At 46.8% G+C, this 13432-nt stretch overlaps 2 protein-coding genes across 2 annotated transcripts; one reads left to right on the forward strand and one right to left on the reverse strand.

Annotated features, from left to right (window-relative positions):
* Positions 1-78: 78 nt before the first annotated feature.
* LOC110532652 (zinc finger and BTB domain-containing protein 39) lies at positions 79-4390 on the forward strand. The gene is made up of 3 exons (XM_021616729.3): positions 79-192; positions 597-2276; positions 2455-4390. Exons 2-3 carry the CDS (start codon positions 627-629, stop codon positions 3367-3369), a joined length of 2565 nt encoding a protein of 854 aa, XP_021472404.2. The 5' UTR covers positions 79-192; positions 597-626; the 3' UTR covers positions 3370-4390.
* Positions 4391-5498: 1108 nt separating this feature from the next.
* Positions 5499-8744, reverse strand: LOC110532656 (atypical chemokine receptor 5). The gene is made up of 2 exons (XM_021616733.3): positions 7892-8744; positions 5499-7355 (listed from the first exon to the last, which is right to left on the reverse strand). Exon 2 carries the CDS (start codon positions 7350-7352, stop codon positions 6261-6263), a length of 1092 nt encoding a protein of 363 aa, XP_021472408.1. The 5' UTR covers positions 7353-7355; positions 7892-8744; the 3' UTR covers positions 5499-6260.
* Positions 8745-13432: the final 4688 nt, after the last annotated feature.

Raw genomic sequence — 13432 nt, forward strand, 5'->3', positions numbered from 1 at the left:
TGGCCCTCTGGCTCCTGTGTGCCACTGTCATCCAACCGCTGGGGGGCAATACTGCCAAATATTTGGTTTTCAAGCAGCCTTCCAGGCATTATTTTGTTTTACGTCATTGCTGTGCGACTGGAAACGACCGATAATAAAAAAGGAAGCTATCGAAAACGTTGACTAAATGGTCGAATATACTGCCTTCTATTGGTAAAGAATATAATATCAACATGATTTATGAAAGACTTTGTCTATCCTTGTAGAAAGGTGTTTAGAGGTTTGCATTTTGTAGAGTTTGGAATTGGATCATGGCAAACGTAGAAAACTGATGAGCAGCTAGCGTTAGCTGGCAAGCTAGATAGCCTAACAAATTAGCATTCAATGAAACTTGAAACATTACAATGTTTCCCTAGTTTATTATGTATTCGAGCTCTAATATCTACCTGTTAGTTCAATAAGTATTATATATTTGTTTTACAAGCATGGCACTCGACAAAGCTGCACTCCCCTTAATCTCACAATCAATCAATGGCGCTTGAAACTGGATTATGTTATTGCGGACTGATTTAGGCTAGACAATGACGCTGTTGGCTTCCCCTTGTCTCTTCTCCTAGTTGGGATTTGAGTAACACCGCCAGGGAGCGATGAGGATTCGGCTGCAGGGCTCAGGCCACGCCGCTGGCCTCCTCGCCGAGCTCAACCGCTGCCGCCTGTCCCGCCTCTTCTGTGATGTCATCCTCCAGGTGGGGAGCCGCGCCTTTGCAGCGCACCGCGCCGTGCTCGCGTGCGCCGGAACCCACTTCCGCAGCCTGTTCTCGGGCAGGGGGACCCAGGTCGGAACCTCAGGAGCCACGACAACGTACACTCTGGATTTTGTGTCCCCGGCCAATTTTGAGAAGGTGCTGACTTTCATCTACACTGGAGAGATTTTCACAGACCTGATAGATGTAGGAGTGCTGTATGAGCTGGCAGAGAGGCTGGGTGTGAGAGAGCTGGTGAGGGCTTGTCACGCTACCTTTCCTGACCTGCAGCAACCGGGCTCTGGCTCTGCAGACTGTGTGGTGGATGGAGACCTGGACCCTGACATGGTTGCTGCTGCAGCTACTGCTGCTGGGTCATCCGTGTGCTCATCCTCTGCAGCGTCTTGTTCCTCCCTGTCATCATCTGCTGGTCCCTCGGCTGCTCCTACTCCAGCGGCGGCCCCCTCACCTCTCCCCCAGGGCAGCAGGGTGGCCAGGCTGGGCCGGGGTGGTGGACACACAGCCCCTCTGTCCCTGTCCCTCAAAGCAGAGGACGTCCAGTCTCACCTGGGCTATGGACAGATGGCCGAAGACAAACGGGTACAGCTGACAGGAGATCAGCAGAGTTCAGTAGACATGTCCACTGTAGCTGTTGATGCTACACCTGGACCTCCCCTGCAGCTGAAGACTGAGGAGGTGGTGGTGGGAGACGGGGTTGATAACGGTGAGGAGGAACAGATGGTAGTTAGTGGGAGTAGGGCTGGTTCTGTACCTCCATGTGTATCTGACTCCTGCTCCTACCCCGACTCGTCAGCCCAGCTGGGAGGGGACATCTGTGGGGTGAGGGAGGCCCCCTCGTCCTCCTCTGGAGACCCCCTGGACAGCCTGCAGATGGGAGTGGTGGAGGCTGGGGTGGGAGGTGTGAGCTCTGACCATGCAGGGGTCATCTTTGGGGGGGTGGAGGATGATGAAGACGATGATGAAGAAAACGAGGAAGAGAGAGAGCATTTGCAGGGAGATGAAGAAGGGACTGATGGAGGAGTGGACCAGTGGCGACAGCTGGCTGGAGAGATCATTGAGTTGAGCGATGGCGAGAACTACATGGAGGAGGAAGATGAGGAGGAGGATGAAGATGAGGACTTGGTGTGTGTGGAGAACGGAGCAGCGGTCAGTACAGGGGGTGTGAACACTGGCCAGGTTTCATCGGTTCAGGGTATAATGGCGTGTAAAGCCTGTGGAATGGCACTGTTGGCCGACTCTGCTTCCCTGAGGGCCCACGCAGAGACCCACCTCTCTGAGACAGGGGCCTGCAGGGTGTGTGGGGCATCTTTCCCCGGAGACCGTGGCGCCAGCATCACCCACGCCTTGTCCCATGTGGTGTTCTCTTGTGACATGTGTCATCTCCAGTTCAACAGCCAGGCCAAGTTGGTACGCCACCGGCGCCAAGCTGCAGCCAGGTACACCCTCCCCAGTCAGCTCCACAACGCTACCCAGGGGCACAACGGAGAGCTGCAGTGTGCTGTCTGTAACAAAGCCCTCACCAAGGACTTCCAGGTCAGTTTGGTTTGCTCCACTTTTCCTGAGTGATTTTGCGTTTTGGCTAATGGCGACGGTAAAATATATAGATTGACATAGCTGCATTGAACTCGAGCACACCTATTGCATCGAGGTGGCTATGACATCTATTTTCCCTCCTTGTATTGTTGACATACTGTTTCTCTCCTTTCCCCAGGTCATCAGGGATCACCTGCTGAGTCATGTGTCCATCCAGTCACTGAGCTGTGGTGTGTGCCAGCTGCCCCAGCCCTCCCTATGTGCCCTGCTGTGGCACGCCCTCACCCACCTCTCCCTGCCAGTCTACTCCTGCCCGCTCTGTGCCTGCGGCTTCCTAGATCGCCCTCTGCTGGACAGACACATGTTCCTGCATGCTGAGGAGGCCGCCACTGACAGAGAGGCCATGAGGGCTCATAAAGCAGCCGGACCAGAGGGAGAGGAGGAGCTGCGTTGCTTCTTATGCCCACAGACCTTCCGCTCTGCCTCAGCTTTCCAGTACCACCTGAGCTTTCACACCAACGAGGCCCAGGGCAGCCAGGGGTGGGCAGGGAAACGAAAGGCTGACCAGATAGAGTACCCTTCCTCCTGCTCCTCCTCCTCCCCCCTGGAGGCAGGCAGCCTGGGGAAGCTGGGCAACATGGGCTTCGGCCTGGGCTCCTTCAGCCTCTCAGACAAGCTGCTCCAGGGGGCCGTGGCGGCTGGCTTTCCCACAGGCCTCCTGTCCAATGGGAACTCCATGGGTGGCACCATCCCCCGGGAGAAATGGTACCGCTGTCGCTTCTGTGGCAAACGCTTTGCCCACTCTGGCGAGTTCACCTACCACCTGCGCATCCACACTGGGGAGAAGCCGTACCAGTGCAAGGTGTGCCTGAGGTTCTTCCGAGGGCGCTCCACCATGATCTGCCACTTGAAGACCCACGCCGGGGCACTCATGTACCGCTGCACCATTTGCGGCCTCTACTTTTCCACGCTCAAGCTGGTGTCCTCCCACATGGACGTCCACAAGGACCACCTGCCTCCAGACTTCAACATAGAGCAGACCTTCATGTACAACGACCACTCCAAAGAACCCCTCCCCGCCCTGGACACCTGATCAGCTGGTGTCTTTCACTTCCTTTTCTTCCCTCCATCTCTTTGTCTGCCTGTCTCTCGTCCATTCTCTCCCTCTTTTCCACTCGCGTTCAATACCTCTTTCTGGTTGTGGACCATATCTATAGCCGTGTAGAATGTATTTCACTTGTTTTATGTCTGTATTTCAGATGGTATTATGGATCGAAGAGACCTGTTTTGTAGCATAGTGTAGCCGGAAAGGTCATCTTTCTTGGAAGAAGCTTAGCCACTTGGTGGCAGTATATCTATTGTGGTCTATGGAAGGAAGGACGTGCTACTGTTTACTGACTGTTTTCAACGCAAGTCCATTGGCTTTTCCTAAGTTGCAGTCAAACGTTGTCTTAAGTGTCTTATTACTCAGTTTTACAAAAAATGAATAACATTTTTCTATCACTGTACGCATTTTGTCAGTTACATGTACATCCATTTTTATATTAAACATGTGACAGACCATTCATGTATGTCTGAGTGAAACAATATTTGCCACGCTGCACCAAGCCTATGTACCCATTAACATGGGTTAAGTGTACCGGACCCATCATACTTTGTAACTGAAGAATGGGAGGATGAATGAGGCCTTGCTGTATCTGTTCCCTAGGAAACCATTTAGGTACATCTTCCTCAAAGCATTTATGTAGTGATAGACCATAATGCAGACATTATATAGTAGTTCATATGTGTTACTGATCAGATGGTATGAACGGTAGTTTCCAACCAGAGTGCCATTTAGTCACGCAAGAGTTTTAAAAATCACAGGAAATCTGCCTTGTCTCAGCATTTCAAAGGCACTACGTTATGAGTATTGTGTTTTGTAGACTTGTGGTCCTTCAAGTGCTCACTTTGGGCATGATGACATTTAAACAACTATTTGGTGTCTCACCTCATCAGTCGGATTAAACTATTTATTCTATTTATTTTATCTACTTTTTTTTAATGAGAACTATCAACGTTGGCCTTTATATCTCGTTTCTAGTTCTGGAAAGAATAAAGTAAATATAAGAAAATGTTGATCTCACTGTCTAGTTACTTTTCGCTCCTAACCCTAAAGCTTTGTTTTTTTATTTATTGTATTTGATCTGTTATGTTTGCTGCCACAGAATACATTCATCATTACATTTTAATGATGCATATGCATTTATGCACAATGTGTGTTTATCTAGATCCTGCTTTGGGACTGGTGACCTTTGAACCTGTAATGCTGTTCTGTTCTTGGTATGCTGCTTCCTCCCATTGTGCTGTATGTGAAGTGAAACCTAAGCCTTTTCTCCCTCTTATTACCATGTCAACATCGTTAAACCAACATAAAATTCCTTCCGGACTTCCCAGTGAAAGCAAACTTAGGCAAGTATTCAACTAAAAAATGAGGACTGATTTTGTACAATCAGACCTGTGTTGAAATAATACTCAGGGTATTTTTTTATATTACTTTCAGACATTTGGAAGTATTTAGATATTTATTTGAAAAGACAAGTAGTTGAATATTGGAATGTATTTGGAAATACTCACACTATAATGCATTTAATAACCCATGCATTTGAAAATAAGTACTTAAATACTTAAAAATAGTAGGCTATTTATAGGAAATTTAAATACGTTCAATGTTGATTTGGGACAGATTTGAAAATACTCAAACAGAAAATAAGTATTTAAGTAACTAATCAAATATAATTTTACCCAGGTCTGCATAAAATAAAAGTTCTAACATTTAAGAGATGTTTTCCAGATTAAACCTAGTCCTGGACTGAAAAGTTTATTTCATGGAGAATATTCATTGAAAGTGCTATTTAGTCCAGGACTATGCTTAATCTCTGGGAAACCAGCCCATCAAAAATGTTTCACACCAGATAGGTGCAGGGAAATGTGATGTTTTGAAAGGTCAGTCATTGTAGTAAGGCAGCCCGTAGCAAATTAGGGTTAAGTGCCTTACTCAAGGGCACGTTAACAGTTAATTTAACCTTGTTGGCTCAGGTATTTGAACCAGCGACCTTTTGGTTACTGGCTCAACACTAGGCTACCTGCCTCCTACTACGGGAGCTATTCATAATCTTGCCTTTATTTTTCCCTATCGTAAATAATCAAAAGGGGAAGTTGATTTTGATATTAACACAATCATCCTGTTTGAAATACTTTTATTCAACACATTTACAAATTCAGCAGAAAAAAAAAGTTGCTGTGGAAATTAAGATCTGTTTATATGTTTGTGTAATCAAAATGTTTTACATTTAGCAGTTGCATTTCAATTTTACAAGTTGTTTATACTCAGTAGTTATAAGTTTTAAATCTCATCTATGTTACACAGAGGAAAATGTTTATTTGCGAGGAAGCTTCTCTTCACCCAGCGATGTAATGACTCATTCTGTCCTCCAGAAGTTCCTAGATATTGGTGCCACAAGTTCCTGTGGAAGTTCAAAGAAAAAAATCCGAAAGCGTTTCTTTCCTTCCTCTGTTTACAACATTATTGATGTGCTGAAAGAGAAAATGGGAGACAGATGAGAGGAACAGAGAGCCCATCATTTACATTACTATTTCTTAGTGACCAAGGCTGAATCCTGATTCTCCACAATTCTCCATAAATGTGTACTTGCACACTGCTGGTCATGTTTTCTTTTGTTTTATAATGTAATAAATTCCCTTCAGCCAATGCTTACACCAATCAAATACTTTGAAATTAAAGTGTGCAAGTGTACACTTTGGGAGAAGGGTGAACAATCTGGACCCAAGAGAGTCAGACTAAGAAACCTTGTCTTGTGACATGTCTAGCCTGTGAAGGCAGCACACGCTTCAGTAACAGCTTTCGAGTTCCCCTTTCCTCCATTGTCCTTCGGTGATGATGGCTAGTTAAGTCTCAATGTGACACTGTGGTGCTTCCTTTTTCTACAACCCAGCAACATCAGAGTGACTGGTGCTCATGTTGCTAAGCTTGCATTCCTTCTTCCTAGTGTCTGGTCCTCCTGCGTTGGGTGCAGTTTCTTGGGGATTCGACCCTCCTGGGAACTCCCTGGGTACATAGTGGACCACAGCGTTGATCAGGTTGGAACGGAAGCTCTTGCTGAGGAAGTTGTAAAGGACAGGGTTGGCGATGCAGTGGAAGAGCGACAGGCCCTCAACCACACCGTAGGAGTTATAGAGCACCTCCACTGTGTTGCAGCTGAACACGTGAGGGTCCAGATCATCCACCATCATCAGGAACAAGACAATGTGGTACGGCAGCCAGCAGAGGACAAACACCAGGGAGTACACATGCACCAGCCAGACGTCCCGTTTTCCCTGCACGTCTGGAGCGGAGCGCACCGCTCGGGCTATCAAGATGTTACAGGTGACAATGATGGAGGCCGGGCCCAGGAACTGGAAGATGAGGCAGAGGAAGGAGACGGAGACAAACCACTCAGTGTAGTTGTTCTCTGGCAGCATGTAGCAGCCCGGCTCGTCCCACTCCAGCAGGTCCATGTGGACGTTCTCCAGCAGAGCCAGGAACAGGGAGAGGAGCCAGAGACCACCGCAGAGTAGCCAGCGGCGACGTCTGGCTACGGGGAAGCAGGCAGGAGACGAGGGCCTGGACAGGGACAGGTAGCGCTCCAGGGTCATGAAGGCCAGGAAGAAGGAGCTGCTATAGAAGTTGATCACGTAGATGAGGTGGGTGACTTTACATAGGAAGCGGCCCCACAGCCATACCTTGTCCATGGTCACCTCCAGCATGTAGAAGGGCAACATCAGAACCACCATCAGGTCCGACAAGCTCACGTTGATGACGCAGAACAAGACGCCGTTGGCCGAGTGTCGCCGGCGCCAATTGACCCAGACCACCAGGGTGTTTTCAGCCAGCCCCACCATGAACAGCAGCAGGTAGAGCAGGAACAAGGCGATCCGCTGATAGTCCTTATCCAGATTGAGGGTGCACTCGTAGACGAACCAGGGCGTGCCATTGAAGAAATTTAACGAGGAGTTGTGCAAGTCAAATTCGTTCATTGTCTATTGAAAGCAGAGGAAATTGTTAGCCGTGTTAGGAGTTTAGAATTGGTAATCAGATTAAAGTCAGACATAATGTAAACAGTGGAGGACACGCAGTGGTGAAACATGCATTTCTGTCTGGTTCTGAGCTGCAAGATGAAATGTGAGGAGCATTTCACACCAGAGAATTGTCATGAAGGATATATATATCCTTAGCTGGTGCACAAATATATATATATATATATATATATATAGTTTATTTTTTTAATGAACCTGAGACAAAGTCAGACACTATGGCGTATGTGTGCACCAGCTAATTTGAGATAATCATAATTTGCTGTTCTCCCCCCAGTTTTCCTCTTATCATAATGTTACAGCCAAAAAATGCATGAATACATGACTTTATGTAGATCATAATGAGGTAATTAAATAATAAATATTCACAAATTAAGTTTTTCATTTTTCACTCTTAGTGTATCAAGTCTAAACTCAAATCGTTAAATTCTACTAGAGGTAAAGAACAGCAGGAAGCTGTACTGTTGTGATACATACAGTACCTTGATGTGCTGTGGCGAGGAGAACCTGGTGATAGATGATGAGTGGTTAGGAAAGGTCCCTCAGGGCAGGGGGTTCTGGTGATCTGCCTGCCTGGGGAGTTAGCTGAGGCTTGGAGGAGCGAGGAGGCTGGACTGGCTCTGGGGTCCTGGAGAATCTGTGCTTAGTTCAGGCTGACTGGACTGACAGACAAAGCCCTCTCCTCCCCCGTCCTGTCTTCTCAGTGCCAGAGTTGACAGGACATCCTAAGGAGGGGGGTGGGGGTTGGTAGTGTGGAGAAGAGCAGGAAAGCCTTGACTGTGGAGCTGCCAGGGGGCAAATACTGGCCTGTGTCCCAAATAGCTCCCCATTCCCAATTTAGTGGAGTACTTTTTATTGCCTTGTTTAAAACTAATGCATTATATAGGTAGTACGGTGCCATTTGAAAAGCTGTTACGGTGTCAGCGTGACTGGGTGAAACAGGGAAAGCAGCTTACCTAGAATCTCTACCATTACCTCCATAACAGCTGCAAACTTAGCATTGTTGCTTAGTACATCACACATATTGTATGCTCCTCTATCAACCCTTTATATTTCCTTCACATATAAAGTAAGCGGTAAATACAGTGCATTTGGAAAGTATTCAGACCCCTTGCCTTTTTCCACATTTTGTTAAATCAAACATTGATTAAATAAATGTTTTTCTTATCAGTCTACACACAATACCCCATAATGATGAAGCGGAAACAGATTTGCAAATGTATTAAATATGAAAAACAAATACTTTATTTACATAAGTATTCAGACCGTTTGCTATGAGACTCAAAATTGAGCTCAGGTGCATCCTGTTTCCATTGATCATCCTTGAGATGTTTCTACAACTTGATTGGAGTCCACCTGTGGTAACATGATTTGGAAAGGCACACACCTGTCTATATAAGGTCCCACAGTTGACAGTTGACAGAGCAAAAACCAAGCCATGAGGTCAAAGGAATTGTCCAAAGAGCTCCGTGACAGGATTGTGTCAAGGCACAGATCTGGGGAATGGTACCAAAATAATTCTGCAGCATTGAAGGTCCCAGAGAACACAGTGGTCCCCATCATTCTTAAATGGAAGAAGTTTGAAACCACTAAGACCCTTCCTAGAGCTGACCGCCTGGCCAAACTGAGCAATCGGGGGAGAAGGGCCTTGGTCAGGGAGGTGTCACTGTGCCTGAGCTCCAGAGTTCCTCTGTGGAGATGGGAGAATATTCCAGAAGGACAACCATCTCTGAATGCCAAGAGTCACATCTGGAGGAAACCTGGCACCATCCCTATGGTGAAGCTTGGTGGTGGCAGCATCATGCTGTGGGGATGTTATTCAGCGGCAGGGACTGGTAGACTAGTCAACGGAGGAAAGTACAGAGATACTTGATCCAGACGCTTACAACAAATCCTGCTATGCCCTCAAACAGGAAAAATGTCAATACAGTACTAAGATTGAATCCTACGACACCGGCTCTGACGCTCGTCGGATGTGGCAGGGCATGCAACTATTACGGACTACAAAGAGAAACCCAGCCGCGAGCTGCCCAGTGACGTGAGCTACCAGACAAGCTAAATGCCTTTTATGCTCGCTTCAAGGCAAGCAACACTGAAGCATGCACGGAGAGCACCAGCAGTTCCAGACGACCGATGTAAGCAAGACCTTTAAACAGTTCACCTTTCACTAGGCCGCAGGGCCAGACGGATTACCAGGACGTGTACTCACTTCACTGACAATTTCAACCTCTCCCTCACCAAGTCTGTAATACCTACATGCTTCAAGCAGACGGGGGGCGGCAGGTAGCCTAGTGGTTAGGGCGATGGATTAGTAACCGAAAGGTTGCAAGATTGAATCCCCGAGCTGACAAGGTAAAAATATGTCGTTCTGCCCCTGAACAAGGCAGTTAACCCACTGTTCCTAGGCTGTCATTGAAATTAAAAATTTGTTCTTAACTGACTTGCCTAGTTAAATAAAAGGTCAAATAAAAAAATAGACCACCATAATCACTGTGACCAAGAAAGCGAAGGTAAACCTGCCTAAATCACCACGTTTCCATGTGGTGTAGCATGGAAAGCAGGAAAGCATGTTTCCTTTCAAAGCCATGAAGTGCTTTGAAAGGCTGGTCATGGGTCACAACACAATCATCCCGGAAACCCTAGACCCACTCCAATTCGCATACAGCCCTAACAGATCCGCATATGACGCAATCTCAAATCCCACTCCACACTGCCCTTTCCCACCTGGACAAAAGGAACACCTATGTGAGAATTCTGATCATTGACAACAGCTCAGTGGTCAACACCATAGTGACCACAAAACTCATCACTAAGCTAAGGACCCTGGGACTAAACACCTTCCCTCTGCAACTGGATCCTGAACTTCCTGATGGCCGTCCCCAGGTGGTAAGGGTAAGCAACAACACATCTGCCACGGTGATCCTCAACACGGGGGCCCCTCAGGGGTGCGTGCTTAGTCCTCTCCTGTACTCCCTGTTCACCCCACGACTGTGTGGCCAAGCACAACTCCAACACCATCATTAAGTTTGCTGATGACAACAGGTTGTAGGCCTGATCACCGACAACGATGAGACAGCCTATAGGGAGGAGATCAGAGACCTGGCAGTGTGGTGCCATGACAACAACCTCTCTCAACGTGAGCAAAACCAAGGAGCTGATCATGGACTACAGGAAAGGGAGGGCCAAACAGGCCCCCATTAACATCTACGGGGCTGAAGTTCCTTGTTGTCCACATCACCAACAAACTATCATGGTTAAACACACCAAGACAGTTGTGAAGAAGACACGACAACACCTTTTACCAGTCAGGAGACTGAAAGGATTTGGCATGGGTCCTGAGATCCTCAAAAAGTTCTACAGCTGCACCATCGAGACCATCCTGACCGGTTGCATCGCCGCCTGGTATGGCAACTGCTCGGCATCCGACCGAAAGGCGCTACAGAGGGTAGTGTGTACGGTCCAGTACATCACTGGGGCCAAGCTTCCTGCCATCCAAGACATATATGCTAGGCAGTTTCAGAGGAAGGCCCAAAACATCGTCAAAGACTCCAGTCACACAGGTCATAGACTGTACGGTACCAGTGCGAAGGTTCACCTTCCAACAGAACAACAACCCCACACAGCCAAGGCAACGCAGGAGTGGCTTCGGAACAAGTCTCAATGTCCTTGAGTGGCCCAGCCAGAGCCCAGATTTGAACCCGATCAAACATCTCTGGAGAGACCTGAAAATAGTTGTGCAGCAACGCTCCCCATCCAACCTGACAGAGCTTGAGAGAATCTGCAGAGAAGGTGAAAAACTCCCCAAATACAAGTGTGCCAAGCTTACAGAATCATACCCAAGAAGACTCGAGGCTGTAATCGCTGACAAAGGTGCTTCAAAGGTTTTTTATTTGACCTTTATTTGACTGGGCAAGTCAGTTAATAACAAATTCTTATTTTCTATGACGGCCTAGGAACAGTGGGTTAACTGCCTTGTTCAGGAGCAGAAGACAGATTTTTACCTTGTCAGCTCATGGATAACCTTTCGGTTACTGGTCCAACGCTCTAACCACTAGGCTACCTGCCGCCCCAAAGTACTGAGTAAAGGGTCTGAATACTTATGTAAATGTGATATTTCATTTTTTATTTATTTATTTTTTACCTGTTTTTTGCTTTGTCATTATGGGGTAGTGTGTGTAGATTGAGGAATTAAAAAAAATAATAAGGCTGTAACGTAAAACAAAATGTGAAAAAAGTTAAGGGGTCTGAATAGTTTCTGAATTTCTCTGTCCAGTTATTCTGCGGCGAACAACAATTCTATAATTCTACCAATTGTTTTCTAAGATGAAACTTCAGTAAAAACACAGCTTAGTTGGTATGAAGGGGCTGTGTGATAAACCAAAAAAACAGCCGCTTAACATAAGACAATTCCAGGAAGCCCCTTTAGCCGTAGAGGAGTGATGAATAGCAGAGAGTAGGGGGACATTGGAAGCATCAAACCTCACTGGCGTGAGAGAGCCCTTTAATCTCAACCCCCCTCCATCTCTCCCGGTCCGTGATGTTCGTCTCAGCACTCACTTTGAAATCACTACTTCAACTACAGTAGCTTGGCAGCCACTCTGTACAGCCAGTTGTAGGCAATTATTTTACTTACAACATGTCAATGGATTGTTTCATCTACCTTGGAAGGGGTGTATCTCCCGAAAGCTCCGTAGCATTAACATCATCCTTTGGCCGATCTATGAACTTAGTGCTATGAATTTGGGCGGGAATCACCCCTAGTCAGTTTTCCTATTGAAATAGTGAGTCAGATCATTAAGTCGTCAACACCTGTCAGGTTAGGTGACAAAGCAAAGGACATGATATCAGCATTTGGAAACCACTTGACATCATTGGCATAGCATTACATCAACTTATTTGGTGCTTTTTTTGCTGTAATATAACTTCAGTTCTCACTATCAGCTCCATTTAACTTCTGTGTAATTTGTTTGTTTTCATTGATTTTATGGGACCCAGGGCTCCCTGTAAAGCACTGGCTATTGTCAATGAGTGGACTATCCTGGCTAAATAAATCAAACTAAATGAATGAGCAGTCAGCACTATTGTTCTGTTGAAGAGTTCAAGTGGCAACAGCCACCACAGCCTTCCAGGGGTCGGCGCGATAAGGAGCAGCACAGGGAAGACATTTGTGTTGGCTGAGGCTCATGGGACATGTTCTGAACGCAGTGTTTCAACTTCCACCTCTCTCCGGGTTGTCAGCATTTCTGTTAGTTTAAGGCTGATATTTTTTTATCTCCTGAGTCTGCCCATCCTGCTTACGTCCCTTTGTTAAGAGTTGTCAATTCCTCTCTTTTCCTAAAGCAACAGGAAGAGGTCTGTCAGCAGAATTATGCCTCCTGACCTCCTCCAGTCCGTGTGTTGGGCTCAGCCTGTTATCTGTGGCCAGCGTAATACTCAAATAACCCTAGTGGTAGCACTAACCAAACTAACCCCCCTATCAACTGTAACGCTAACCAAAGTAACCCCCCAATCAACTGTAACGCTAACCAAACTAACCCCCCTATCAACTGTAACACTAACCAAACCCCCCTATCAACTGTAACGCTAACCAAACTCCCCTATCAACTGTAACGCTAACCAAACCCCCTTATCAACTGTAACGCTAACCAACCTCCCCTATCAACTGTAACGCTAACCAAACCCCCTTATCAACTGTAACGCTAACCAACCTCCCCTATCAACTGTAACACTAACCAAACCCCCCTATCAACTGTAACGCTAACCAAACCCCCTTATCAACTGTAACGCTAACCAACCTCCCCTATCAACTGTAACGCTAACCAAACCCCCTTATCAACTGTAACGCTAACCAACCTCCACTATCAACTGTAACACTAACCAAACCCCCCTATCAACTGTAACGCTAACCAAACTCCCCTATCAACTGTAACGCTAACCAACCTCCCCTATCAACTGTAACGCTAACCAACCTCCCCTATCAACTGTAACGCTAACCAAACCCCCTTATCAACTGTAACGCTAAC

Source organism: Oncorhynchus mykiss, chromosome 9 (genome assembly GCF_057628025.1).
Source record: "Oncorhynchus mykiss isolate SJ-2025 chromosome 9, ASM5762802v1, whole genome shotgun sequence".
NCBI classification, from domain to species: domain Eukaryota; kingdom Metazoa; phylum Chordata; class Actinopteri; order Salmoniformes; family Salmonidae; genus Oncorhynchus; species Oncorhynchus mykiss.

What these genes read in the sequence shown, in the direction of transcription:
- LOC110532656 (XM_021616733.3), bottom strand. Translation starts at nt 7,352, where the DNA reads ATGAACGAATTTGACTTGCACAACTCCTCGTTAAATTTCTTCAATGGC.
- LOC110532652 (XM_021616729.3), top strand. Translation starts at nt 627, where the DNA reads ATGAGGATTCGGCTGCAGGGCTCAGGCCACGCCGCTGGCCTCCTCGCC. An exon ending in CCCTCACCAAGGACTTCCAG is followed by an intron (nt 2,277 to 2,454) that starts GTCAGTTTGGTT and finishes TCCTTTCCCCAG; the next exon opens with GTCATCAGGGATCACCTGCT.